This window comes from Aspergillus undulatus (assembly GCF_047715775.1).
Source record: "Aspergillus undulatus strain CBS 261.88 unplaced genomic scaffold BDV17scaffold_8, whole genome shotgun sequence".
NCBI lineage: Eukaryota > Fungi > Ascomycota > Eurotiomycetes > Eurotiales > Aspergillaceae > Aspergillus > Aspergillus undulatus.
Genome location: NW_027396612.1, coordinates 547,403 through 567,169, shown reverse-complemented (window position 1 = coordinate 567,169; position 19,767 = coordinate 547,403). Strand labels below are relative to the sequence as shown.

Genomic DNA, 19,767 nt, shown 5'->3' with positions numbered 1-19,767 from the left:
TGTTGTTCAAGACCGGGATATGTCCTGGGAGGTGGGATTGATAGTGTTTTTGTAATGATTTCGGTCTGGGTAATATGTAGCCATGCGTATCATAAACAGGATTCATCATGTCTGCATACCGTTGCGGCGCCTGGATTTGACCATTGGAATGCCCATAGTTATAGCTAGAAATAACTGACATCACCCGTATTAAATAAAAGTAAAATTGCCACCACGCCATTGGAAAGTACACGCCATTCAAAGCTTTCCAGACTACTTGACAGTATCTGGAATCCAGCGAACGAAAGCAAGTGGATTTGTTGAAGTATAGGCTAGCTCGGGCGCCTCGAAGGTTGATGTGCCTGCCTTGTGTCCCTACTCTCAATCTCAATACAATGGTCTTCTTCCTCAAACAGCCAAATGGAGCTATGCAGGTTGCTTTTGTTCAGTTTTCTTTTTAGGTCTTTGTTTCCTTATTATTTGATCGTTCTAGGTAGAGCAGGTAAAACAACATAGCGTAGCCCAAGTGCGTTCAACAGAAGCGAGAGATTCTAAAGGTACTGTGAGAATTTCAATACCAAGTTGTAGCTGGGCCATCTTGAGTGGCAGGGAAATTACTGCTAAGGGGCTCCATGCAGACGGAGACATCGTTGTTCTTGCGGCGCCAACACCCCATTATCTTCGTCAACATCACAACAACTGTGACACATCCGCCGAAGTCATCGACACAGGCGATGAATCCGAGAAGCTGTCAATGCCCTTGAAATCATGCCTCCGCTATTTCATCAACGTTCTCACACCGTTGCCTCAGAACCAGTCTTGTCGGGCGAAGGTCGTGTTTCTCCGACCTCCCTTGCCTAGGCAGCGCGTGAAGTGAGCAGGCATTTGCAAATGGTGAATGCCCGCATCACCCAGCTTGAGGAGCGCAAGGACCGAGAGCGTGATGGCAACGTAATTCCATTCCCTCTGGATCCAACCAGCATCAACAATTTGCCACTTCTGAAGCAAGCCGCCGCGGACCTATCTGCGCATTTTGCAGTGGTAGAGAGAAGAATCGCTCAGCTTGAGGAGGAGGAGGCGAGTAAGAGAAATGTTGCTAATCCCTGGGATCATCTGTGAGCTGAGGAAGGGAGCTATGATTGTGTTGCTGTTGGTAATATGCCTGTGCTTGCTCAGTCATAATATGACTGGATATTTGGCCTTTTTGTTTTTTTTTTTCGACAATCTAGTGACACTGTGGTAATGCCAACACTTTACTTGCGCTAGGCAGTCCCCTTGAATTCATGACATGGACGTCATTGGTTTTCCAGGGAAGCATCGAAGCGTATCGGCAGACCCTATGTAGTAGGCAGGGAGTACAGCACGTTGTTTCGTAAGCTACAGGGTGAGTACCCTGTCTGATTATACATTAGCACTTATCTTGAGCATGGACATACCACACCCGAAATTGCTCATACACAGTCCCGCAAAATCCATATATCAACCATCAACCCCTCCCTCTCCTGCCCTGCTGAGACATGGGCACATTTCAGGCGAACGCTAATGCCGATAATTTTGCTATTCTCTCTATCCACGACTGGCTCACTGGTAATCCGATAAAGCAGCAAAGGGATTGCGAGATCACCTACTCTCAATGGACGAAACTGTTCGGACTAGGTACTGCTGCTTTTCCTGTAGAGCGAAATGTTCAACCACGACGCCACAACTTGGACATCCGTACGACGCTATCCGAAGTGCAGCCCATGCAATAAGGGGCTGCAATTGGTGGTCTGAGCCAAATGCTCTTAGTCAATGAATGAGCCCCAGTGAACTAACTTGGATTTGGTGAGTTGCCCACTCGCACCGGTGGAGACGCTTGGGTCACCTGGTTGGGCTTGGGTGCTGGTAAAAAACAACCTCTCTCCCCACAGACCCCGACCCTTCAGTTCTTTCAAGTCTTCTTTGATGCAAGGGTCTACCGGTCGCAGCGCGCGTCAATGGCCTACGAGATACCGAACAACGGCGATATCCGCTTCACTAGCCATGAGACAAATCCCATAATCAGCCGGGTCGTATCGGACATAGTGGAAGGCGCTGCTGCTGATGACCCTGAGCCAGCCAGGCTCCCTCTCAGGGCGCCTCGTGCCATTGAGTCAAGCCAGAACAGAACCTCAGCCAAGCCCCTGAAGGTGGATGAGCCTCCTTCCTTTCCTTCGAAATAAGTCCTGTGCTAAACAGACATGAGCAACGCAGTTGCGAATGTTGTCAACAATCTACCAGTCGTGTCTGACTGGATCATGCATTCCATCATCGACCAGTTGCGCGGTATCACCTCAACAAGAGAGCTCCATTGGAGATTAGACGATGACGGTCTTCCTAAGCCCATGGTATCACGCAAAATATGGTCGTTCGGCGCCGCGCACGTCCAGACATGCGGCCAGATAGCAGAGGCCTCCCTGCACCGCTTGCTCTCGGGGCGAAGGTCCGTGGCAGGGATGTGGCATTGGGTTCCAAAATGAGAATGGTCTGCTTATTATCTTTACGTGCGCAAACTGCCGTGGGGTCATGCATGAATCCTACTGTAGCCTCCATGAGTGTTCCCTTTGTTCTGCCCCTTTCGGAAAACGGATAATAGAACTGACAAATCCGTAAACAGGAGCAAGACTTGGGCGGTCCGGCGCAGAGAGGTCAGCCGTTATTGAACCTGTTGCCCGTGCCTCTCGTGCGCGCCAGTCACCTGGCGTGACACGCTCCATGACCCGACAACAACGGACCTTTCTGCCTGCTCCTTGAACCACCGCTCAGCGGATGACCAACCTGGACAATGGTCCTGCCACTGCCCGGAGAAGCGTCCTCGCCACCGAAGCGGGTGCCAACGAGCCCGCCAGAATCTCATCTCGCGATGATGGAAATGTCCTCCCGTTTCCCCTCGGTCCAACAACCTTTCACAACTTGGCGTTCTTGGAGCAGGCTGCTGAGGATCTGGCGGCCCATCAAGAGGTTGTGGGAATGCGGATAGGGCAACTTAATGCGGAGGCAAGGGACAGGACTACCGTCAACCCCTGGGACGACCTGGACGCTGCCGAGTGATGCTCCAAGCCATACGCCTGTCTGTCTCGTTCCCCAAAGATTGTTTCTAAGTTCTGTAAGACACCCACGCCCGTACCATACTAGGCTAGATTAACAAACGAAAATTTTATTCTTTCTTTGCTAGGTTTAATGGACCGCCGCTTCTGTTTTCTATACATAGCACATAGCATCCGATGCTGACAGCAACAAATATTCCTAACTCGTACATCAATACTTATGGCCCTACCCGACTACACTACACAGACCATCCGTAATCCCCCGCATCAGCCCCCTACTATATGCTATGCTACATTATACACCTCCAGACAACCTCTCATACAACCCCCCAAAATCCTTATACCAAAGATCAACCACATCCCGACTCATCCCCGGCGCAATGACACTCTCGCCACCTTCCAACCCCTCCGCAAAGAACCCCATAAACTCCTCAACACTCAACGCATTCGGATTCTTCTCCTTACTATTATCATCCGGATCCTCGCGGTCCCGGTGCAAATCGGTCCCCACACTCGGCGGCGCAATCTCAATAACCCGTATCTTCTCGTACCCGCCACGACTTAACTGCGAGCGCAGCGTCATGCTCCAGAAATGAAGCCACGCTTTTGTCCCGTTGTACACGGGGTTTTGAATAGAGAAGGGGACGAATGCTAATATCGACGAGACGTTCATGATTGTCGCGCCGTGAGGATGGCTCTTGAAATGCTCCAGTAATCCCAGTGTCAAATGCATGGGTCCGCGAACGTTAATGTTGATTTCCTGGTCCGCCTTTGCGAGAAATTCCGTTGGGTCGTCGTTTAATACGGATAAAGGGCGCTGCACGCCCGCGTTGTTAATCAGGCAGTCGAGGTCGGGATATTTCGTCGTCACTTTTTGAACGAACGTGGGGATCTGCGAGATGTCGCCTGTATCGAGGACGTAGGAATCTGCTGCCCCGATCTCTTGGGCTGTTTGTCGTAATGTGCTTTCCGTGCGGCCTGCGATTATGACCTTTTTGCCTTTGGACAGGAGGTATGTTGCGATTGCTTTTCCTAGGCCGCCGCCGCCGCCTGTGACGAGGGCGCAGGTGAAGGGAAGCGATTTGTCAAATTGGTCGGACATTTTGTGTTGCTGGGACTGAGTGGATGAAAAGGGCACTGAGTTGAGGGCTGGCTTCGGGGATGCTGGGGATTTGTATGCTCGGAACTCGGCATGCCGGGCAAGGAGTTCGCGGTGGGGCCCGATTTCCGAGGTTGGTTGTGGGTTTTCTGGACTCCGAGGATGGTCGAGATGTGTTCCGGTCTCGGAACCTGAATTATATGGAGTGCGTAGGTTCTTGGTCGATGGTGAGCCCCATTGGATGGATTTCTTGCCTTGTAGGCAGTACCTATCGTAGTGTCATCTCGAGCTATGTGTTGACCAGAAATAAAGTCCATGGACGAATTGGCACATAAAAGCACCATTCAGCTATGGAGGTGTACATAGTAACTACGCGAACACCTTTGCCTGTTTCTGCAACGCCAGGAACGTCTTCTCATCATGCCCAGGAATAACCTGTCCCTTCGTAATGCGCTCCAACTGTTTTAGGCGTTGAGTACTCCGAAACCAGGACGGGTGGTCGCGGGCCAACCAGCCCTGGGGAATGCCGTCGATCCACTATAGCCATTCGTTAGCTAGATGTGCACAAATTATTGGTAGCCTACTAACGTTCTCCAGGACATGGCAGTGATCGCTTATGAAGAAAAAGGTGCCCGTCTCAGGCATATTGATCTGCATCCCGATCAGCCCGTCTGTGTGCCCGGGCAGGTGGTGAAGTGTGATGCCCTGGCAGAAGTCGAAGGTCTGGTCGTTGAATGTTTTCCAGTTACTGATCTCTGTTAGCGTCTCCTTCACGCGTTCCAATAGTATTGGAGTAACGCACAGCGACAAATCCAAGTAATGCGGTAAATAGACACCCGCATCGGCACCCGTAGCCACAGACCAAAACGCCCCCGTGAGCTCTCTTTCATGCACCCAAATTTCCACATCCGTACGCTTCATCTCTATAAACTCATCCAGCCCACCGGCATGGTCAAGATGTAAATGGCCGATAATAACCTTACCCACTTCCTCAATCCGATTCCCCGTCGCCTCAATCGCAGCCCTAAGTTCATGCTGCGGCTCGTACCGCACTCGCGCAAAAACATCCGCAATAGGGCCCCAAACCTCCGGGTAATCCTTCCCGCATCCAGTTTCCCATAGAATCAGACCCTCGTGCGGGTGCTCGATCAAGATACAGTATACGGGCATTTGACGACGCTTGTTGATGAAGGATTGACCCGAGGTGGAAGCTTTGCTGGCGTTGCCGCCGCGCGTGACGTAGGCTTCGTCGCATTCGAGCCAACCGGTTTCCAGAACATGAAACCTTGTTCCTGCCGGGCAGACGTTGGACACTGAATTTGGTACAGCCCCTTGAGAGATTTGGTTTTGGATCGCAGGTGCCGATGTGGGTGTGGACATGGTGGCCAAATAGCTCAGATTGTGAAGCCTGGGTCGGGAGAGATGAGTAGACAATACGTGCTTTGGTACCTTCAGTATCGTCACAATCGACTACCCAGGGGTAGATATCGAGGCAGTCAATGCAAGTGATCTCAAACAATTGTTTGATAGCGGTTCAAGCTCGTAGCGACGAATGGATGATTATCAGTGTAGTTGATAATGAGACGGGTTGTTGAAGAGACTCAGGGTTGATTAGCGGGGCTCGACAACCCTGCTCCTTCCTAAGATAGTAGTAATTATGTACTTGGACTGGGACTGGGACCCGGGAATACCTCTGGCCTTTTATGCCTATCGATGCTTACTGTCTGCATTTGCCTGCATAGTCCCCAAGTCATGCACCGGCATTCGCAAAGAAATCCGTTGAATGAAGCAGGGAATCACGCTTTAACGCCCATGCACTCCTCACTTGGGTCAGGCGCAGCCAGCGTCCAGGTAGCGATACTTTGGGTTTATGCGGTGTAATACGAGGTCAATAGAGAAATACATGTCGCTGGGGTTGGGGTAATGCGGAGAATCATGCAACTTGAGACCACGAAGTGATCGAGTGAGCATCGGTTGCAGCACATTGCGGGGTCATTTCGCGGACCAAAAGAGTGAGACAGTCTGGACGCTGAGTGCTTTGAGGTTCACTTCAGAGATGAGTTTTTTGGTGTCTTACATTCACTATTGTCATACCTAGGAGTACAGACTGACGTATCACGCTCTATGCAGGCGCTTAGAAATCCGGGTTGGTTTGCGATGGAGGGTGTCGGCTTAATCGTGTCTTTTGCCCTAGCTCTCTAACCGTGATGGGCAGCGCAGGAGAGCTCCCAATGCCAAAATCGAGGCTTCATCGAGCATAGCCGTGTCCAATTTCATATCAGTCGATGACCGCTTGTCCGTAGTGGAGGGGCCATCATGCGAGAATCCCCCACCTCCTCCCCGCCCCTCCACACTTAAGACAGGGATATCAATGGAGCCACCCAGCCACAAACCGCAGGTAATCTGTGCATTGGTCTGCATCATGCAGACTCTGACTATGAATGGTCTGTATCTGACCGTGGTCACTTGGGCAGCTGGGAGTGGGGCGCGTACGCTGGTCCAGATGGTGCTGTGTAAGAACTGGTCCATTCACCGAGCCAATTAATACGGGATGAGCTGAACTAGAGCTCTAAGCAAGCTACGACCCTTTCAGCACTAAAAATGTCGATGTTTACTTCTAGGCCCATATGTTTTTTTTTTTTTTTTTTTTTTTTTTTTTTTTTTTTTTTTTTTTTTTTTTTTTTTTTTGCCTAGGCTGTGCAGGGATCCTACGCGGAAAAAACCGTCTGCCATCAGTCGGGTTTATGGCGTCCCCGCTCGGGAGTTGGAATCAAAGCGTGGGATTTGAGGGTTTGATCCTGGGCCGCGGCACGGCAGTGCGCGGTGGAGGGATGAAAGTCCGTAGCTCGACATATTAGATCTCTCTCGTCTCCCTCGTGAGGTTGGTTTTATTTGAGCTGAAAGAAAGCGCCGTTATGTCGCCAACGACCATGCGTGCGGTGGTCTTCAAGGGCCCTTATCAGGTGAGTTGACTTTGCCAGATGGAGTTCGCTACTGACGAGTTTCTCTAGGTTGCGGTTGAAGATAGACCAGTTCCTAAAATTCGACATCCCACTGATGCTATCTTGAAAGTGTCATCGACGGCTCTTTGTGTGAGTTGACCTACCTAATATATGGGCCGTGCATCTCCAACCTCAATCAGGGCTCGGATCTGCACTTCTACCGTGGCCACCTAAAATGCCCATCCGACTTCATCTGCGGACATGAATTCGTAGGAACCATAGTCGAAAAGGGCGAAGCCGTCACCGAGTTTGTCCTCGGTGAACAAGTCGTCGTTCCCTTCTATACAGCCTGTCAGGAGTGCTACTACTGCGTGCGCGGGCAAGCAAGCCGTTGCGCAAAGGGCGAGCTCTTCGGTAACTCAACGCCAGCCAATACAATTGACGGCGGACAGGCCGAATATGTCCGAGTGCCTCTCGCACAGACGACGTTTGTCAGGACACCCAAGGGTGTCCCAGAGGATCTCCTCGTGCTCATGGCTGATATTTTCCCGACGGGGTACTTTGCTGCCGCACGTTTCCTCAAGGACCTTCCTCCCAGAGATCAAGAAGAGTACACAACTGTCGTGATCGGATGCGGCCCCGTGGGTCTCTGCACGATTGCGTCAGCGTTGACAATGGTGAAAACTGTCTACGCAATCGACTCGGTCCCCGAGCGGCTCGAGGAAGCGAAGAAGCTCGGCGCCATCCCCATAAACCTCAACGACGACCCCGTGGCGAAGATCAAAGCAGCCTCGGGCGGCCGCGGTGCAGACGTCGTCATGGAGGTTGTTGGTCATGCAGACGCCTTCATGCTAGGTTTCGATATGATTCGGCCCTGGGGCCAAATCAGTTCGATTGGTGTGCATACGGAGCAGATTCCGCTGAACGGGTTGCTATGCTATGGGAAGAACATCACGATGGTGTTTGGCCGGTGTCCCGTGCGAAGCGTCTTTGATGAGGCGCTGGCTCTGTTCCAGGTGCTGCATCCGAAGCTGGCATTCTTAGGAGGAACTGTTAGGCCGTTAGAGGACGCACCGAAGGCTTATGAGGACTTTGAGGCGAGAAGAACGAATAAGGTTGTTTTCAAGATTGAAACTTAAACTCTAGGTAGATAATATTGCGTTTGAATGAAGTTAATTTATCTGATAATTCTTCAGTAGCTGCAGGCTGCAACGGGACTGTAGAGTTTGGGGATGGAATTGGAATGAGTTCAACCAGAACTTCCGAGCGAGCCCCTCTGCTTACATAAGAAGACCTCGAGCTCTCTCCGCATCACATGATCGTCCACGACGTCAACAGACTTGAGGACTCGACCTGCCACCTTGATATTTACCACAACATGAGCAATGCAGAGTTTTGACGAGGTCTCTCGTTCGACGGAACCTGAATCCAGGAGCACTGCCTCTGTCGCAGGACGTGACTCGAGAACCGCTTCGCTCGGCGATAGCGGGTCGTTGAAATCCGCGCCGGAGCCGATCACTCAAGTTCCCGAGCCATTGTTCACGTCTTCGTCAAGTCACAGAACCTCCGAGGATCAAGCCGATGGAATTTCAAATACCCTGATTGACGAAGATGGCCTGAGAAGGTCTCCTCTCTCGCCTTTCGGGCCTGTTGTGTACAATGCCGCGCCTGCTGCGCCCCCCATCGGTGAAGATGTCGGTGACGAGGAAGATGAGGAACCACGGATAGCGACGTCGTTTGAACGTGACTCGAGGCCTACGTCGGCGCAGAAACAGCGGCTGGTCTACTTGGATACTGGTGGAGATGAAGGGTCGTACCGTATGCACAAATTCTCGCTGTATGAGACGGCTACGAGGTTTTATATGGTTGGAATGGACTTGTCCGATACTCGATTTCGGATTCTAAAGATTGACCGGACGTCCGAATCGGAAAACCTAAGCATTATCGAGGATGATATTGTGTATACGAAGCGACAGATGAGTCAGCTACTGGATGCTATCGATGACGGAAACAAGAGCTCTGGCGGGCTGAAACTCAAATGCAGTGCATGGGCTATACTTGGATTTGTGCGGTTTACCGGAGCATACTACATGCTTTTGGTGACCAAACGCAGTCAGGTAGCCATGCTCGGCGGACACTACGTCTACAAGATCGATGGAACCGAACTAATCTCCCTAACAACCTCTTCGAGTTCGTCGCGGTTAAAGCCCGAAAAGAATGCCGAAGAAGCCAGATATATTACGATCCTGAACAACCTAGACCTGACCCGAGCCTTCTATTTCAGTTATTCTTACGATGTCACACATACTCTACAGCACAACATTACCCGAGATCGCAAGGTGCACGAGGATGGGCAGCCGAGAGATCTCCGGCAAGACTTCAACACAATGTTTATCTGGAACCACCATCTCCTGGCGCCCGCCATTGTCAACCTAAAGAATCCGTATCAGTGGTGCCTTCCAATAATCCACGGCTATGTTGAGCAGGCCAAAATGTCCGTCTATGGCCGCCTCGTATACATTACTATTATTGCCCGACGCTCTAGGTTCTTTGCAGGGGCCCGTTTTCTCAAGAGAGGGGCGAACGATCTTGGCTATGTCGCAAATGATGTCGAGACTGAGCAGATCGTTTCTGAGATGACTACGACCTCGTTCCACTCTGCAGGCCCAGACCTCTACGCGAATCCGTTGTACACCTCGTATGTGCAGCACCGTGGAAGTATTCCTCTTTACTGGACACAGGAGAACTCCGGGGTCAGTCCAAAGCCTGACATTGAGCTGAATCTTGTTGACCCTTTTTACTCTGCTGCCGCCTTGCATTTCGACAACCTGTTTGCAAGGTACGGTGCGCCAATCTATATTTTGAACCTCATCAAATCTCGGGAGAGAACGCCGCGAGAGTCGAAGCTTCTCAAAGAATACACAAATGCCGTCGATTACCTCAACCAGTTCTTGCCCGAAGACAAGAAGCTCATATACAAGCCATGGGATATGAGCCGAGCGGCGAAGAGCAGGGACCAAGATGTTATCGAGACTCTGGAGGACATTGCGGGAGAAATAATCCCCAAGACAGGCTTCTTTCAGAACGGGCATGATGTGCCGTCGGGCTTAAGGGTGCAAAACGGTATTGCAAGGACAAACTGCATTGACTGTCTCGACCGCACGAATGCTGCACAATTTGTGATCGGAAAGCGAGCACTGGGTTACCAACTCCATGCTCTGGGCATTATTGAGGGAACGACCGTCGATTACGATACAGACGTGGTCAACCTCTTCACCGACATGTGGCATGACCATGGCGACAATATCGCTATTCAGTATGGAGGCTCACACCTCGTCAACACCATGGCTACCTACCGTAAGATTAACCAGTGGAGTAGTCATTCCCGTGACATGGTAGAAAGTTTCAAGAGATACTATAACAACTCTTTCCTCGATGCTCAGCGGCAAGAGGCGTACAACCTATTCTTAGGGAACTACATCTTCTCGCAGGGCCAGCCAATGCTCTGGGATCTCTCCACTGATTACTACCTGCATCATGCAGACCCACGGTTCTGGGCAAACAAAAAGAAGCCCAACTACATCAAGTGGTATACGGAAGAAAATCTGAAAGAACGTGAAGTTCCAGTTCCTCCAACCCCACCAAAAGAGCCTTTGTCCCGATACGACGACTACTGGTTTGAATACTACCGCCCACTGGCCGTTTCTTCCTTCTCAAAGATCTTCTCATACAAAATGAACTCAACGCTCCGCTACCTGCCATTCAGACCAACATCCACAGATGACTATAACCTCAGTCCCTTTGTTCCGCGGATATCCCACGAACACCTCCGCGACCGGCCCCATCGAAGCGTCAAAATTCAGGAGCCAGAACCTCTGTCTCCTTCTTCCCCAGCCCACCACCAGCCGCACGTCGTTGAGAAGCCACACGGGATCATGAAACCGCTTACCTCCTTAGGAGGCCTCAACACCACAAACTCCAACCAGCCCTCCATGGACTCTTCCCTCACAACCCCCAGCAAAGCACAAATCGCACAATGGACACTCGATCAACTCGTTACCGACTCGCTCAATCCATCTGTCACCGCCACTGAAGCAGAAGAATATGAACGCTACATCAACCACCCCCTAAAAGTCCCGCTGGTTGTTACATCCGAAGACGAGCTAACAGCCGCCTCTATTCGAGAACACGAGTCCAATCTCGACCTCTTGGAATTTGTGAACAAATGCAATGTCGAAGAATACACACTCGGTGCCAATGCAGAGGAAAATCTCGCGGACTATGCAGAGTTCTTGAATGTTTCGGAAGAGGGTTTGACGGTTGTCAACGAGGATAAAGATAAGAAGAGGTATAAGCGGTATCGACAATGGCTGAAGGGGAAGAGTCTCTTCAAGCAGAGAGTTGAGGCGTAGCTGCAGAATTCCGCACGGAGTTTATCCCGCAAGGTCCTCCGAAATCAACAGACGTCTGTCTCATAATCCCTGTCAGGGACCCACGTCCCCGGCAAATCTATCAATTCACAGACCTTGGCTTCCCCGCACTCTATATATGACCTTGAGGTCATTGTCGGCTCATCCTATCCGCAGTTGCTGCCGGGTGCGATGATTCAGACTATCCAGAATCACATGCTGTTCTCTGCAGTGACTGTGGCTTTTGTTTAGACAGCCCTTATCTCGCTTAGATATAGCTCCAATTAACAGTCTAGCACTGTGACAAATGTCAAGGGCTTGGTTTAATGCTGCTCTAGGGACCCAGACTACCCCGTTCTCCGCTCGTCCTATACTAGTTTGACTCGGTTCCGACTTCCCCGTGGAGCCTGAATTGGGCACGGCAGCGAGCTACATAAACAAAGTGGATTCAGTCTGAAAACTGAAAGTTCACAGCATTTCAGATTGAATCCTCAGAACATTTGTTAGTCGACATCCGATAAGAGAGACATGCGCTCGTTTCAACGTGTCTTGTTCTTGCCGCTCATTGCGAACCGTGCGAGAGCGGCTCTTGATATTATTCCTGGCGCGACATGGACTGCCGTAAGCTTTCCTACTCATATTTTAATTTATTTCGTAGAATAGTTTAGCTAATTCTATTCAGACAAATACAGGCGAGCACATCCAAGCCCATGGAGCGGGCATCATGTATGCTTTCCTTTGCAACCCATCTACACCCACTAATCTAATCCCACATAGTGAAGAGAACGGCGTCTACTACCTAATCGGCGAAGAAAAAACCGACGGCACCCTCTTCCAAGCCGTCAATTGCTATTCATCGACGAATCTAATCGAATGGACTTTCGAGAACCAACTTCTAACACGCACCGAAGATGACGGTGACCTAGGATCCAACCGCATCGTCGAGCGGCCGAAGGTCATCAAGAATGACAGTACGGGGCAATATGTCATGTGGCTACACATTGACTCGACCGACTACGGCGACGCGAGAGTTGGTGTTGCGACGGGTGACACCGTTTGTGGGACCTACGAGTACCGCGAGAGCTTTAGGCCGCTGGGCTTTCAGAGTCGTGATATAGGGCTCTTCAAGGATGATGATGGGAGTGCGTATTTGCTTACTGAGGATGTTGGTGGTCTCCTCTGTTTCCTTTCAGGTTTTAAAGTGGGTTGCTAATGAGCGAGTAGCGCGAGTATGGCACTAGAATCATCAAACTCACGGACGATTACCTTGATGTTGAGGAGGTTACTTTCGGCTGGGAGTACTTCGCCGAGTCGCCTGCCCTGATCAAGCGCGGGGATAACTATTTCATCTTTGGATCGCATCTTACAGGCTGGTCGCCGAACGACAATGTAATGATCATCCTTCCCCGTCACTACTTACTCTCAACCCAACTAACCGCGCTCCTGCAGATCTACTCAACCGCAACCTCCCTCTCCGGCCCCTGGACAGACTGGACCGAGTTCGCCCCCGTCGGCACAAACACCTACACAAGCCAGGTCAACTACGTCCTCCCCCTAGGCACCAACCAAGCAATATACCTAGGCGACAGATGGGTCTCAACGAACCTCGCAGCAAGCACATACGTCTAGCTCCCGCTTGAGATTGACGGGACGAGCGTCTCGCTGAGTTGGCACGATGCATGGAGCGTCGATGTTTCATCAGGGACATGGGCGGACCGGGGCGATGTATCGATCTACGAAGGCGAGAACGCAACTCTCTCCGGCGGCGCCAGGACAATCGAATGCTCACGATGCAGCGGCTCGATTGCGGCGGGGTATATCGGCGGCGACGACGACGGCGACGCAGACGGCACCGCCGTCTTCGATATCGACCAGCCGTCCGCGGACCGCGTTACGCTCGACATCAAGTACCTAAACGGCGATACGGCCCCGCGCTACGCGTCTGTCTCTGTCAACGGCGGCGAGGCGCAGATTGTTGCGTTTGTTTCGACGAATAGCCATCCTGATCGAGCGGGTGATAGTTCTGTGCATGTTGATTTGGATGAGGGGGTTAATACGGTTGAGATTTCGGGGGCTGGTGCATGGGGGCCTGATGTTGATCAGGTGGTTGTTCCGGTATAGGTGCTGTCTATCTACTATATCGGTATCTGGCTATAAGTGGTGATGAGGATAAGCTGGGGGCGGGTCGGTGAATTAAACTGCATTTCGTTGGATTATTAAGTGGCCAAGTAGCTAACCTAGGTTATGGTAAGTCCTATGGCAACATGATAGGTAAATAAGATGACAAAAGTATCTTATTCGGTGCCTTGCCTTCCAATATCTAGTGTTCAAACTTTTCCTCGACTCCGGTGCCCCGGCCGCGGCCTTGGAAAGGCAAGGTTCTTCCTATTTCGGCCCTTCGTGTATCGCTCCTTCCTCCGGATCACTGGGCCCAAGGTCGTTCCTTCCTTTTCGGTATTGCAAACGAGGCAGGTGCGCTGGGGGAAGGCACCTGCCAGCGGGATCGCAACTTCCTGTTTTGTCGCTTGTGTTTGATAGCCACATATCGCCGGTAAAGCCGGCCAGGCTTCGTAGACGGTTTCATGTACCGTGTAGGACTTTGCCGATGCTACAAGGCTCTTAGCTTCGTAATTTCAAGGTTCAACAGTATATGCTTTCTTATGCCTCGCCCGTCTATCGCAGTTCCCAGTCATTCAACTCAAGCTACCCTAACATTAGGCTCATAGAACGAATACGTCCCCGACCCAATCGCCTTAGTCTTCCCATTACCCGGCAGCTTCACATCGGCCCTCGCATTAGGCGGAACCTGCACATCCAAATGAAATCCATCCTCTTCAATCCACCAGCTGGACCTAACTTTCCCATACGGACTCACAAACCTGCTCTCGGCCCAGGTCAAGTTACCTCCCGGCACCGGCGCAATCAAAATCCTCTTCCACCCAGGCGCAAGCGGACTCAACCTCCCGATAACCCGGTGGACCAAGCTAGAGACACTCCGGAACGCGTAATGGTTGAAGCTAGTCATTTCGCCGGGGTGGACGGTGCCGTTGGGCAGGAGACTGTCCCAGCGTTCCCAGGTCGTTGTGCCGTTTTGGACGACCTGGTAGAGCCATGAGGGAACCTTGGTCTGCAGGAGCATAGAGATGTCGTTTGCGTGGCCGGCGTTGGAGAGGGCGAAGCCGAGACTGGGTGTCTCGGCGAAGCCGGTGCCGACGAAGTATTCGTTCTCTGATACGAGGCTGCGGAGTGTTTTGATGGCGTTGGGACGTAGGATGGGTGAGAGGAGGTTGAAGTCGAGCGTTAGGGCGTAGGCGGTTTGGGTTCGGTTGGGCGTTGTACGTTGATAAGCCATGTCTTCCGTTGGAAGCCAGTTGCTGCCATTGAAAGCACTGGTCGACCAAACATGCATTCCATTTTCTAGCCGAAAGTCATATATCTCGCCGTTGTAGATTTCAGAGGCGAAAAGCGGGCCTGTGCTAGCCTGCCAGGTAGTGTCCGTAGGGAGCGTAAGTTCAGTCCCATTCGCAAGGGTCACTGTGAGCAGGGAGAAGAGACCGATAGTGTCGCCATATTTATTTCGATATTCACCAGTGGGTGTCAAGATGCCGGAAAACCAGCCTTCACCAAGGGAGACTCCGAGACATTCTCCCCGCGCCTAACAAGCTCTGTGATGTCGTACGTATCGTACGCATGCCGGAAGTTATAGGACGTCCACCGGGGGGCCATGGCATTGCCACCCACCCCCTGACCGGTGACCTCGGCTTCATAAAGACCCAAAGCTGTGATGTAGAGACGTGCTCGCTCGATCTCGTCCCCAAGACAGGACGATATTCGAAAACAGATAGGCCGTTTGGGGCCGTCAATCTCGCTCGCTCGCTCCGCCGCTATGGGCACTGCACCAGTCCAGTTCTGTTCACTCGAAAGGCCAGCCTCAACAATGGCGCTGTCCGACCAGGGTGTTGATGAATTCAAGGTCTCTCCATGAGCGCGTCTCCGAACGCTGGCTTGCTCTCCTGACCCAAGTGGGACTTCTGGCCAAGGCACAAGCGCCAAATCAGGCAAGTCAATGGTGTGAATTTGCGACACTCCGTTTCGATTGATCTCGAGGTCATATGAGGATTGTGTCCAGGTTTTAACTGAGCCATCGAAGCGCCATGAGATGCGTGGCTCGGATTCGCCGATGCCAAGCGCTAGAGGGTAGTGGTGCTCAAAGGTGAGATCGATGATCGATACAGACATGATATAGCACTGAGCCACTAACAACACCTAGATTCCGTAGCAGGCAAATCTGATAACTTGTTTCCTGCTCTGGACTTAGAAACCAAATAGGCCACCGGCCATGACACAATGAATATTCGTGTATCGCTGCAACATTATGCCGAACGACAGAACCGCATGATATTCACTCGGGTTGCTCCGCGGTCGTTCGCACTCCAAATTCGGGGAAATGGAAGCTTGTCTGCATGTCCAGGGCAGTCCTTGGGCAAAAGTGTACTTCGTGACATCCAGAGATATTCCTGAAGGTGGAGAGTCAAGGCATAATTCTCCCGAAGAAGTGTGAAAGCGTCGGACTTAGTTCAGGCTCCGAACTAATCACCTGATGTGCGCGTATTGATAGCATGTTTCACAGTGAGATTCGACAACAGATTTGTTATTCTACGGCACTGGCTGCCAATAGCAAAGAGGATAGCCTCGTTGCTAAGCCCGTAGACTGTGTGATTGAATCCAAGTCATCAGTCAGGGACACCAGTGTGGATGTAAAAAAGGTGAAATTCAACGCTGTCGTCTGTGAATATCTTGCGGGAAACGAACACATCTGGGAACCTGTAGCATATTCCAATCTGTTAGCCGGGATTCTGGGCAGTGTCTGCAAGATGTGGAGTGATACTTGTATCCTAGTCTAGACTGGTATACCGACTCATGATCATTCAATGTTGCGGGCGTATCTTCGGTGCAGCACATGCGTACACTAACACCCATACCATCAACCAACTCGTGAGATTCCTGAGTCAATGGTGTGGGTGGTAGAGAGTGGTGTCGGCGACCAAGCAATATGGAAAAGAGAAAGGAGGGTGGGGGAAAAAGACGAAAGGAAGGAAGGAAGCGGGCGAAGGTGTTGCCGAACGAATACGCAGATCAAACAGCTACCTCTCGCACTTCGAGCCCTCAACTTTTTACCACAAACTTAGCTCCAGGAATGTTCTCTTGTTTCTCGTATAATTTACCGAGCCTGAAATGGCATACTTCAGTCCTGACTCTAAGTATTGTCCCAAATGGACGTGGAGGGCCCGGTGAAGTTGTGAAGGGCAGAGAAGCCTTAGGTACCCACGAAAAACTCCAAGTCATTGATTACTGTTGTTCTCGCGGAAATTGGAGTTCTATGCAGGCGATTGCTTTTCGTCCAGAGACGGCTCACTCCTCACGCGCATCGTGGTCTTACAATGATAGAGGATGGTTCAGAACAGTAGGTTGACAACAATATAAGTTAACCAATATCAAAGTTACTCAAACAGGAACGCCATGTCGGACGACCTGATTCCGAAATTAGAACGCCAGACCTCAACACTCCATTGCCACCCCCAGCCACCCACCCATCATTGTGTGTTCATCATTAGACCGCCACCAGAAAAACGCCTCCCTCGACCTCATCTGCCTTCGTTCTAGCTCCGTACAGCGCTTTATCTTCCACTATAGTCTGATCCAATGGTTCAGCAAGGTCCAGCTCCTAATCGTCCAGCCCCCAGGCCTCGTATTCGCCCTTGAGGATGCATGCGTCGTCCCACATAGTTGCAGGCCGAGGTATGGGGTGCGCGGTGTTTACATAGGCATCTTCGAAGTCCACAAAATAGCTAAAAAGCAATGCATTATTATCAGACGTTGAGTCATGAGAGTCAATAGAATGGCAAATGAAACCTACCATTTGTCCATGTCCTCGCCATACAAAACGTTCGTAGGTCTGCTATCGAGAAGGGTAATGCCAAGGCTATATACTTCTCTACAAACGGCATCAGCTTCAGAAAACATACCGTCGTAGGATCTAGAAACTTACTTTATGCTTTCAAGAAAGGCGCGTCTGATTTTTTTTTCTTGGCGAGATCGCAGTCCGAAAACTCCGTCAGAGGTACCCCAGGGACCATGTCCATCAGCAGCAAACCATCCACCCGCCTGGGAGAGGCATATTGCTGTCTTCCTGTAATGAGCGTGCCAGATTCAAGAGGTGAGGAGTCGCGGAGCATTTCATTTCAGTGAACAAGCTCAAAGCGTGCGCCTCTCGCGTCGCCCCGATACTAAAAATCCTAGTACCGTCATCATTGGATTTTTGACGAGAAGTAACCATTCATAGCCTCTGGTATCCTGCGAATACAGTGTGGTTAGTGCTGCGGCAGAGAAACTAGCCCAGCTTCTAGGCCGCCCGCTCCCAAAGCTGCACAGCAGAAAGGGCTATCGGACTGTCTCGAGCACTGCATCAAACGCACTACAAGCAGTCGTTGGGCGACTGGCAAATCGAGGCAGAAGTGGCCAAGATCTTCTCTTCCGCCGAGCTTAGTGTCTGCAAGTTCGTTTGCCTCGAGCCAGAGGACATGCCGGGTCTCGTCTTCGTCCACGATGAGCAGTGCTGTTGCGGCGATGAGGCGTCCGTTTGCGGGAGGTTTATGCAGAATGCTCTTGGAACTACAACTAAAGTTGCAAGGGAAAACGGAATTCCCATTCGCTGTGGGGACCATAGGATAAGTGAGGAAGGGTCCGGGAAGAAAGACACATCCGGGAAGCAGAACCATATCCAACATATCCCAGATTTCGTGGGGGTTAGGGACTCGCAGGACTTGCCGCCCATCATCAAGATTCTGGGCGAGGGCAAGACCTTCTGGAAACACAAATTGGCAAACTGGCATCGGAAGTGGAGGCAAGAAGGCGAGCAGGGAGCATCGTTGATTCGACACGCTCTTGGTACGTTGACTCTCCATCTTTTTTCGACCCGCGGGCTTGATATACTAATGTGAAGTTTCCTCTTCAAGGTCAAGTCACCCTGTATATGGGTGAAATACGCATTCATGACCACGTACGAGTGCACCATCTTTCTGCGGCAAGAGAACATCACAGATGGTGCAGGAGGTATCCAGACACAGCTGCAGGGGTCTCGGCCCATCAACTTCAATGCGCACCCGAAACTAGACCCCGAGGCCCCAGCTTTGTCGGTTAACCAGTGCCTTTATTACCTGATGTACCGCACTAGGGAGCCTGGAAGCCACGAGTTCAAGAACACCTTCAACAGGGAAGAATGGGTGTCTGACAGCTTTGAAAATACATCTTGCACGGTTCGCACACCCCCATCCGTGATCAGCTTGCAACACCACAGCAGGTGGCCTCAGCAATGAGCATCACTTTGAGAAATAAGGTCGTCCCCTCGGCACCTATCGTGAGCTATCTGTCTCCCGGAAAGAGTCTGTTCACGACTATCTTGGCCTTTCACAAAGATCAGATCCAGAATGGCCACACCACCATCAACAGTCAGAAAGTACGCGTTCAGGTTGATGACTCCATGCCCTCTGGTTCTGGTGTTCCTAGCGGCAACCGCAGAGACGATAATGGCGGTGGCGACCGTGGTCTGGTGGCCATTACTAGAGGCGTGGAAAAGTTCAGCATAGCAGAGACGGCCATGGAGACGAAGGGACTTTTTGCGGGAAAGCTTGGCAATGGGGACTTGTCAGACTCTATATACGAGGACGCCGGATTTGAACCATCAACCCCGACTCCAGCTTTCCGCCGCGGCCATGGCCCGAAGCCCATGCTGGCCCTCCAAGCTGACAGGGGCAAAGGCAAGGGCAAAGCGACGACGACGGAAGATAAAGACACGAATAAGCAAGTGGATGAAGAGGTTGATGAAGGTCCTCAGCTTCGCAGGAGTGGCCGTTTTCGCAAGGGTGGGGAGAAGAAGCAGTAGGGCCATACGCTGTCACTGAACGGATTTTGATCGGGCGGGATGCCGGCATCAACGGTTGTTTAGGATCTTTGTCTATTCTTTTCTTCTTCAAGTCGATTTAGTTTTTGTTAGAGTATTATACCCCACAGCAAGCGAGCATTCAAGTTATCCATTCTAGTTCCGTTGCTCACTTTCGCGCCCTATACAAAATGATTTGCACACGCAGCACCTTCACCCCGTTGTCTTTCAACCATATTTCGCTAGATGGGGATATGTTCACTGAAGGTGGAAGGCAAATGTCAAAGGGGTCTTGACATTACAATCGGATCGAGATGACTTCGACCAGGGTCTA

At 51.3% G+C, this 19,767-nt stretch overlaps 9 protein-coding genes across 9 annotated transcripts; 6 read left to right on the top strand and 3 right to left on the bottom strand.

The window, feature by feature from the left end:
* Positions 1 to 870: 870 nt before the first annotated feature.
* BDV17DRAFT_288525 (uncharacterized protein) lies at positions 871 to 3,048 on the top strand (the record flags this gene model as incomplete). The annotated part of the gene is made up of 3 exons (XM_073761429.1): positions 871 to 1,060; positions 2,615 to 2,700; positions 2,764 to 3,048. 3 exons carry the CDS (start codon positions 871 to 873, stop codon positions 3,046 to 3,048), a joined length of 561 nt encoding a protein of 186 aa, XP_073618788.1.
* A 28-nt stretch (positions 3,049 to 3,076) lies between these two features.
* Positions 3,077 to 4,329, bottom strand: BDV17DRAFT_229555 (putative short-chain dehydrogenases/reductase). The gene has a single exon (XM_073755757.1). It carries the CDS (start codon positions 4,144 to 4,146, stop codon positions 3,340 to 3,342), a length of 807 nt encoding a protein of 268 aa, XP_073618787.1. The 5' UTR covers positions 4,147 to 4,329; the 3' UTR covers positions 3,077 to 3,339.
* Positions 4,330 to 5,689, bottom strand: BDV17DRAFT_229554 (N-acyl homoserine lactonase family protein). The gene is made up of 3 exons (XM_073755756.1): positions 4,946 to 5,689; positions 4,732 to 4,891; positions 4,330 to 4,680 (listed from the first exon to the last, which is right to left on the bottom strand). Exons 1-3 carry the CDS (start codon positions 5,521 to 5,523, stop codon positions 4,513 to 4,515), a joined length of 906 nt encoding a protein of 301 aa, XP_073618786.1. The 5' UTR covers positions 5,524 to 5,689; the 3' UTR covers positions 4,330 to 4,512.
* Positions 5,690 to 6,837: 1,148 nt separating this feature from the next.
* On the top strand, positions 6,838 to 8,298 carry BDV17DRAFT_229550 (alcohol dehydrogenase family protein). Its single transcript, XM_073755755.1, has 3 exons — positions 6,838 to 7,106; positions 7,155 to 7,235; positions 7,286 to 8,298. The coding sequence occupies exons 1-3, from the start codon at positions 7,059 to 7,061 to the stop codon at positions 8,222 to 8,224; spliced, it is 1,068 nt and encodes a 355-aa protein (XP_073618785.1). The 5' UTR covers positions 6,838 to 7,058; the 3' UTR covers positions 8,225 to 8,298.
* Positions 8,299 to 8,355: 57 nt separating this feature from the next.
* On the top strand, positions 8,356 to 11,760 carry BDV17DRAFT_229455 (phosphatidylinositol-3,5-bisphosphate 5-phosphatase). The gene has a single exon (XM_073755754.1). The coding sequence runs from the start codon at positions 8,471 to 8,473 to the stop codon at positions 11,495 to 11,497; it is 3,027 nt and encodes a 1,008-aa protein (XP_073618784.1). The 5' UTR covers positions 8,356 to 8,470; the 3' UTR covers positions 11,498 to 11,760.
* Positions 11,761 to 12,022: 262 nt separating this feature from the next.
* On the top strand, positions 12,023 to 14,111 carry BDV17DRAFT_301521 (glycosyl hydrolase family 43 protein; the record flags this gene model as incomplete). The annotated part of the gene is made up of 6 exons (XM_073764273.1): positions 12,023 to 12,115; positions 12,177 to 12,220; positions 12,272 to 12,659; positions 12,719 to 12,883; positions 12,944 to 13,087; positions 13,124 to 14,111. 6 exons carry the CDS (start codon positions 12,023 to 12,025, stop codon positions 13,613 to 13,615), a joined length of 1,326 nt encoding a protein of 441 aa, XP_073618783.1. The 3' UTR covers positions 13,616 to 14,111.
* Positions 14,112 to 14,192: 81 nt separating this feature from the next.
* BDV17DRAFT_288519 (putative rhamnosidase) lies at positions 14,193 to 15,733 on the bottom strand (the record flags this gene model as incomplete). The annotated part of the gene is made up of 2 exons (XM_073761428.1): positions 14,193 to 15,028; positions 15,109 to 15,733. 2 exons carry the CDS (start codon positions 15,731 to 15,733, stop codon positions 14,193 to 14,195), a joined length of 1,461 nt encoding a protein of 486 aa, XP_073618782.1.
* A 1,887-nt stretch (positions 15,734 to 17,620) lies between these two features.
* BDV17DRAFT_229426 (uncharacterized protein) lies at positions 17,621 to 18,754 on the top strand. The gene is made up of 2 exons (XM_073755752.1): positions 17,621 to 18,442; positions 18,511 to 18,754. Exons 1-2 carry the CDS (start codon positions 18,076 to 18,078, stop codon positions 18,693 to 18,695), a joined length of 552 nt encoding a protein of 183 aa, XP_073618781.1. The 5' UTR covers positions 17,621 to 18,075; the 3' UTR covers positions 18,696 to 18,754.
* BDV17DRAFT_229427 (uncharacterized protein) lies at positions 18,755 to 19,742 on the top strand. The gene has a single exon (XM_073755753.1). It carries the CDS (start codon positions 18,867 to 18,869, stop codon positions 19,434 to 19,436), a length of 570 nt encoding a protein of 189 aa, XP_073618780.1. The 5' UTR covers positions 18,755 to 18,866; the 3' UTR covers positions 19,437 to 19,742.
* Positions 19,743 to 19,767: the final 25 nt, after the last annotated feature.

Coding starts and splice junctions, on each gene's coding strand:
- BDV17DRAFT_229554 (XM_073755756.1), bottom strand. CDS start 5,523: ATGTCCACACCCACATCGGCACCTGCGATCCAAAACCAAATCTCTCAA. Junction 4,892..4,945: donor CATTACTTGGATTTGTCGCT/GTGCGTTACTCC, acceptor AACAGAGATCAG/TAACTGGAAAACATTCAACG. Junction 4,681..4,731: donor ACTGCCATGTCCTGGAGAAC/GTTAGTAGGCTA, acceptor GAATGGCTATAG/TGGATCGACGGCATTCCCCA.
- BDV17DRAFT_229426 (XM_073755752.1), top strand. CDS start 18,076: ATGCCGGGTCTCGTCTTCGTCCACGATGAGCAGTGCTGTTGCGGCGAT. Junction 18,443..18,510: donor GTTGATTCGACACGCTCTTG/GTACGTTGACTC, acceptor TTCCTCTTCAAG/GTCAAGTCACCCTGTATATG.
- BDV17DRAFT_229427 (XM_073755753.1), top strand. CDS start 18,867: ATGAGCATCACTTTGAGAAATAAGGTCGTCCCCTCGGCACCTATCGTG.
- BDV17DRAFT_229550 (XM_073755755.1), top strand. CDS start 7,059: ATGTCGCCAACGACCATGCGTGCGGTGGTCTTCAAGGGCCCTTATCAG. Junction 7,107..7,154: donor TCTTCAAGGGCCCTTATCAG/GTGAGTTGACTT, acceptor GAGTTTCTCTAG/GTTGCGGTTGAAGATAGACC. Junction 7,236..7,285: donor TGTCATCGACGGCTCTTTGT/GTGAGTTGACCT, acceptor AACCTCAATCAG/GGCTCGGATCTGCACTTCTA.
- BDV17DRAFT_229455 (XM_073755754.1), top strand. CDS start 8,471: ATGCAGAGTTTTGACGAGGTCTCTCGTTCGACGGAACCTGAATCCAGG.
- BDV17DRAFT_229555 (XM_073755757.1), bottom strand. CDS start 4,146: ATGTCCGACCAATTTGACAAATCGCTTCCCTTCACCTGCGCCCTCGTC.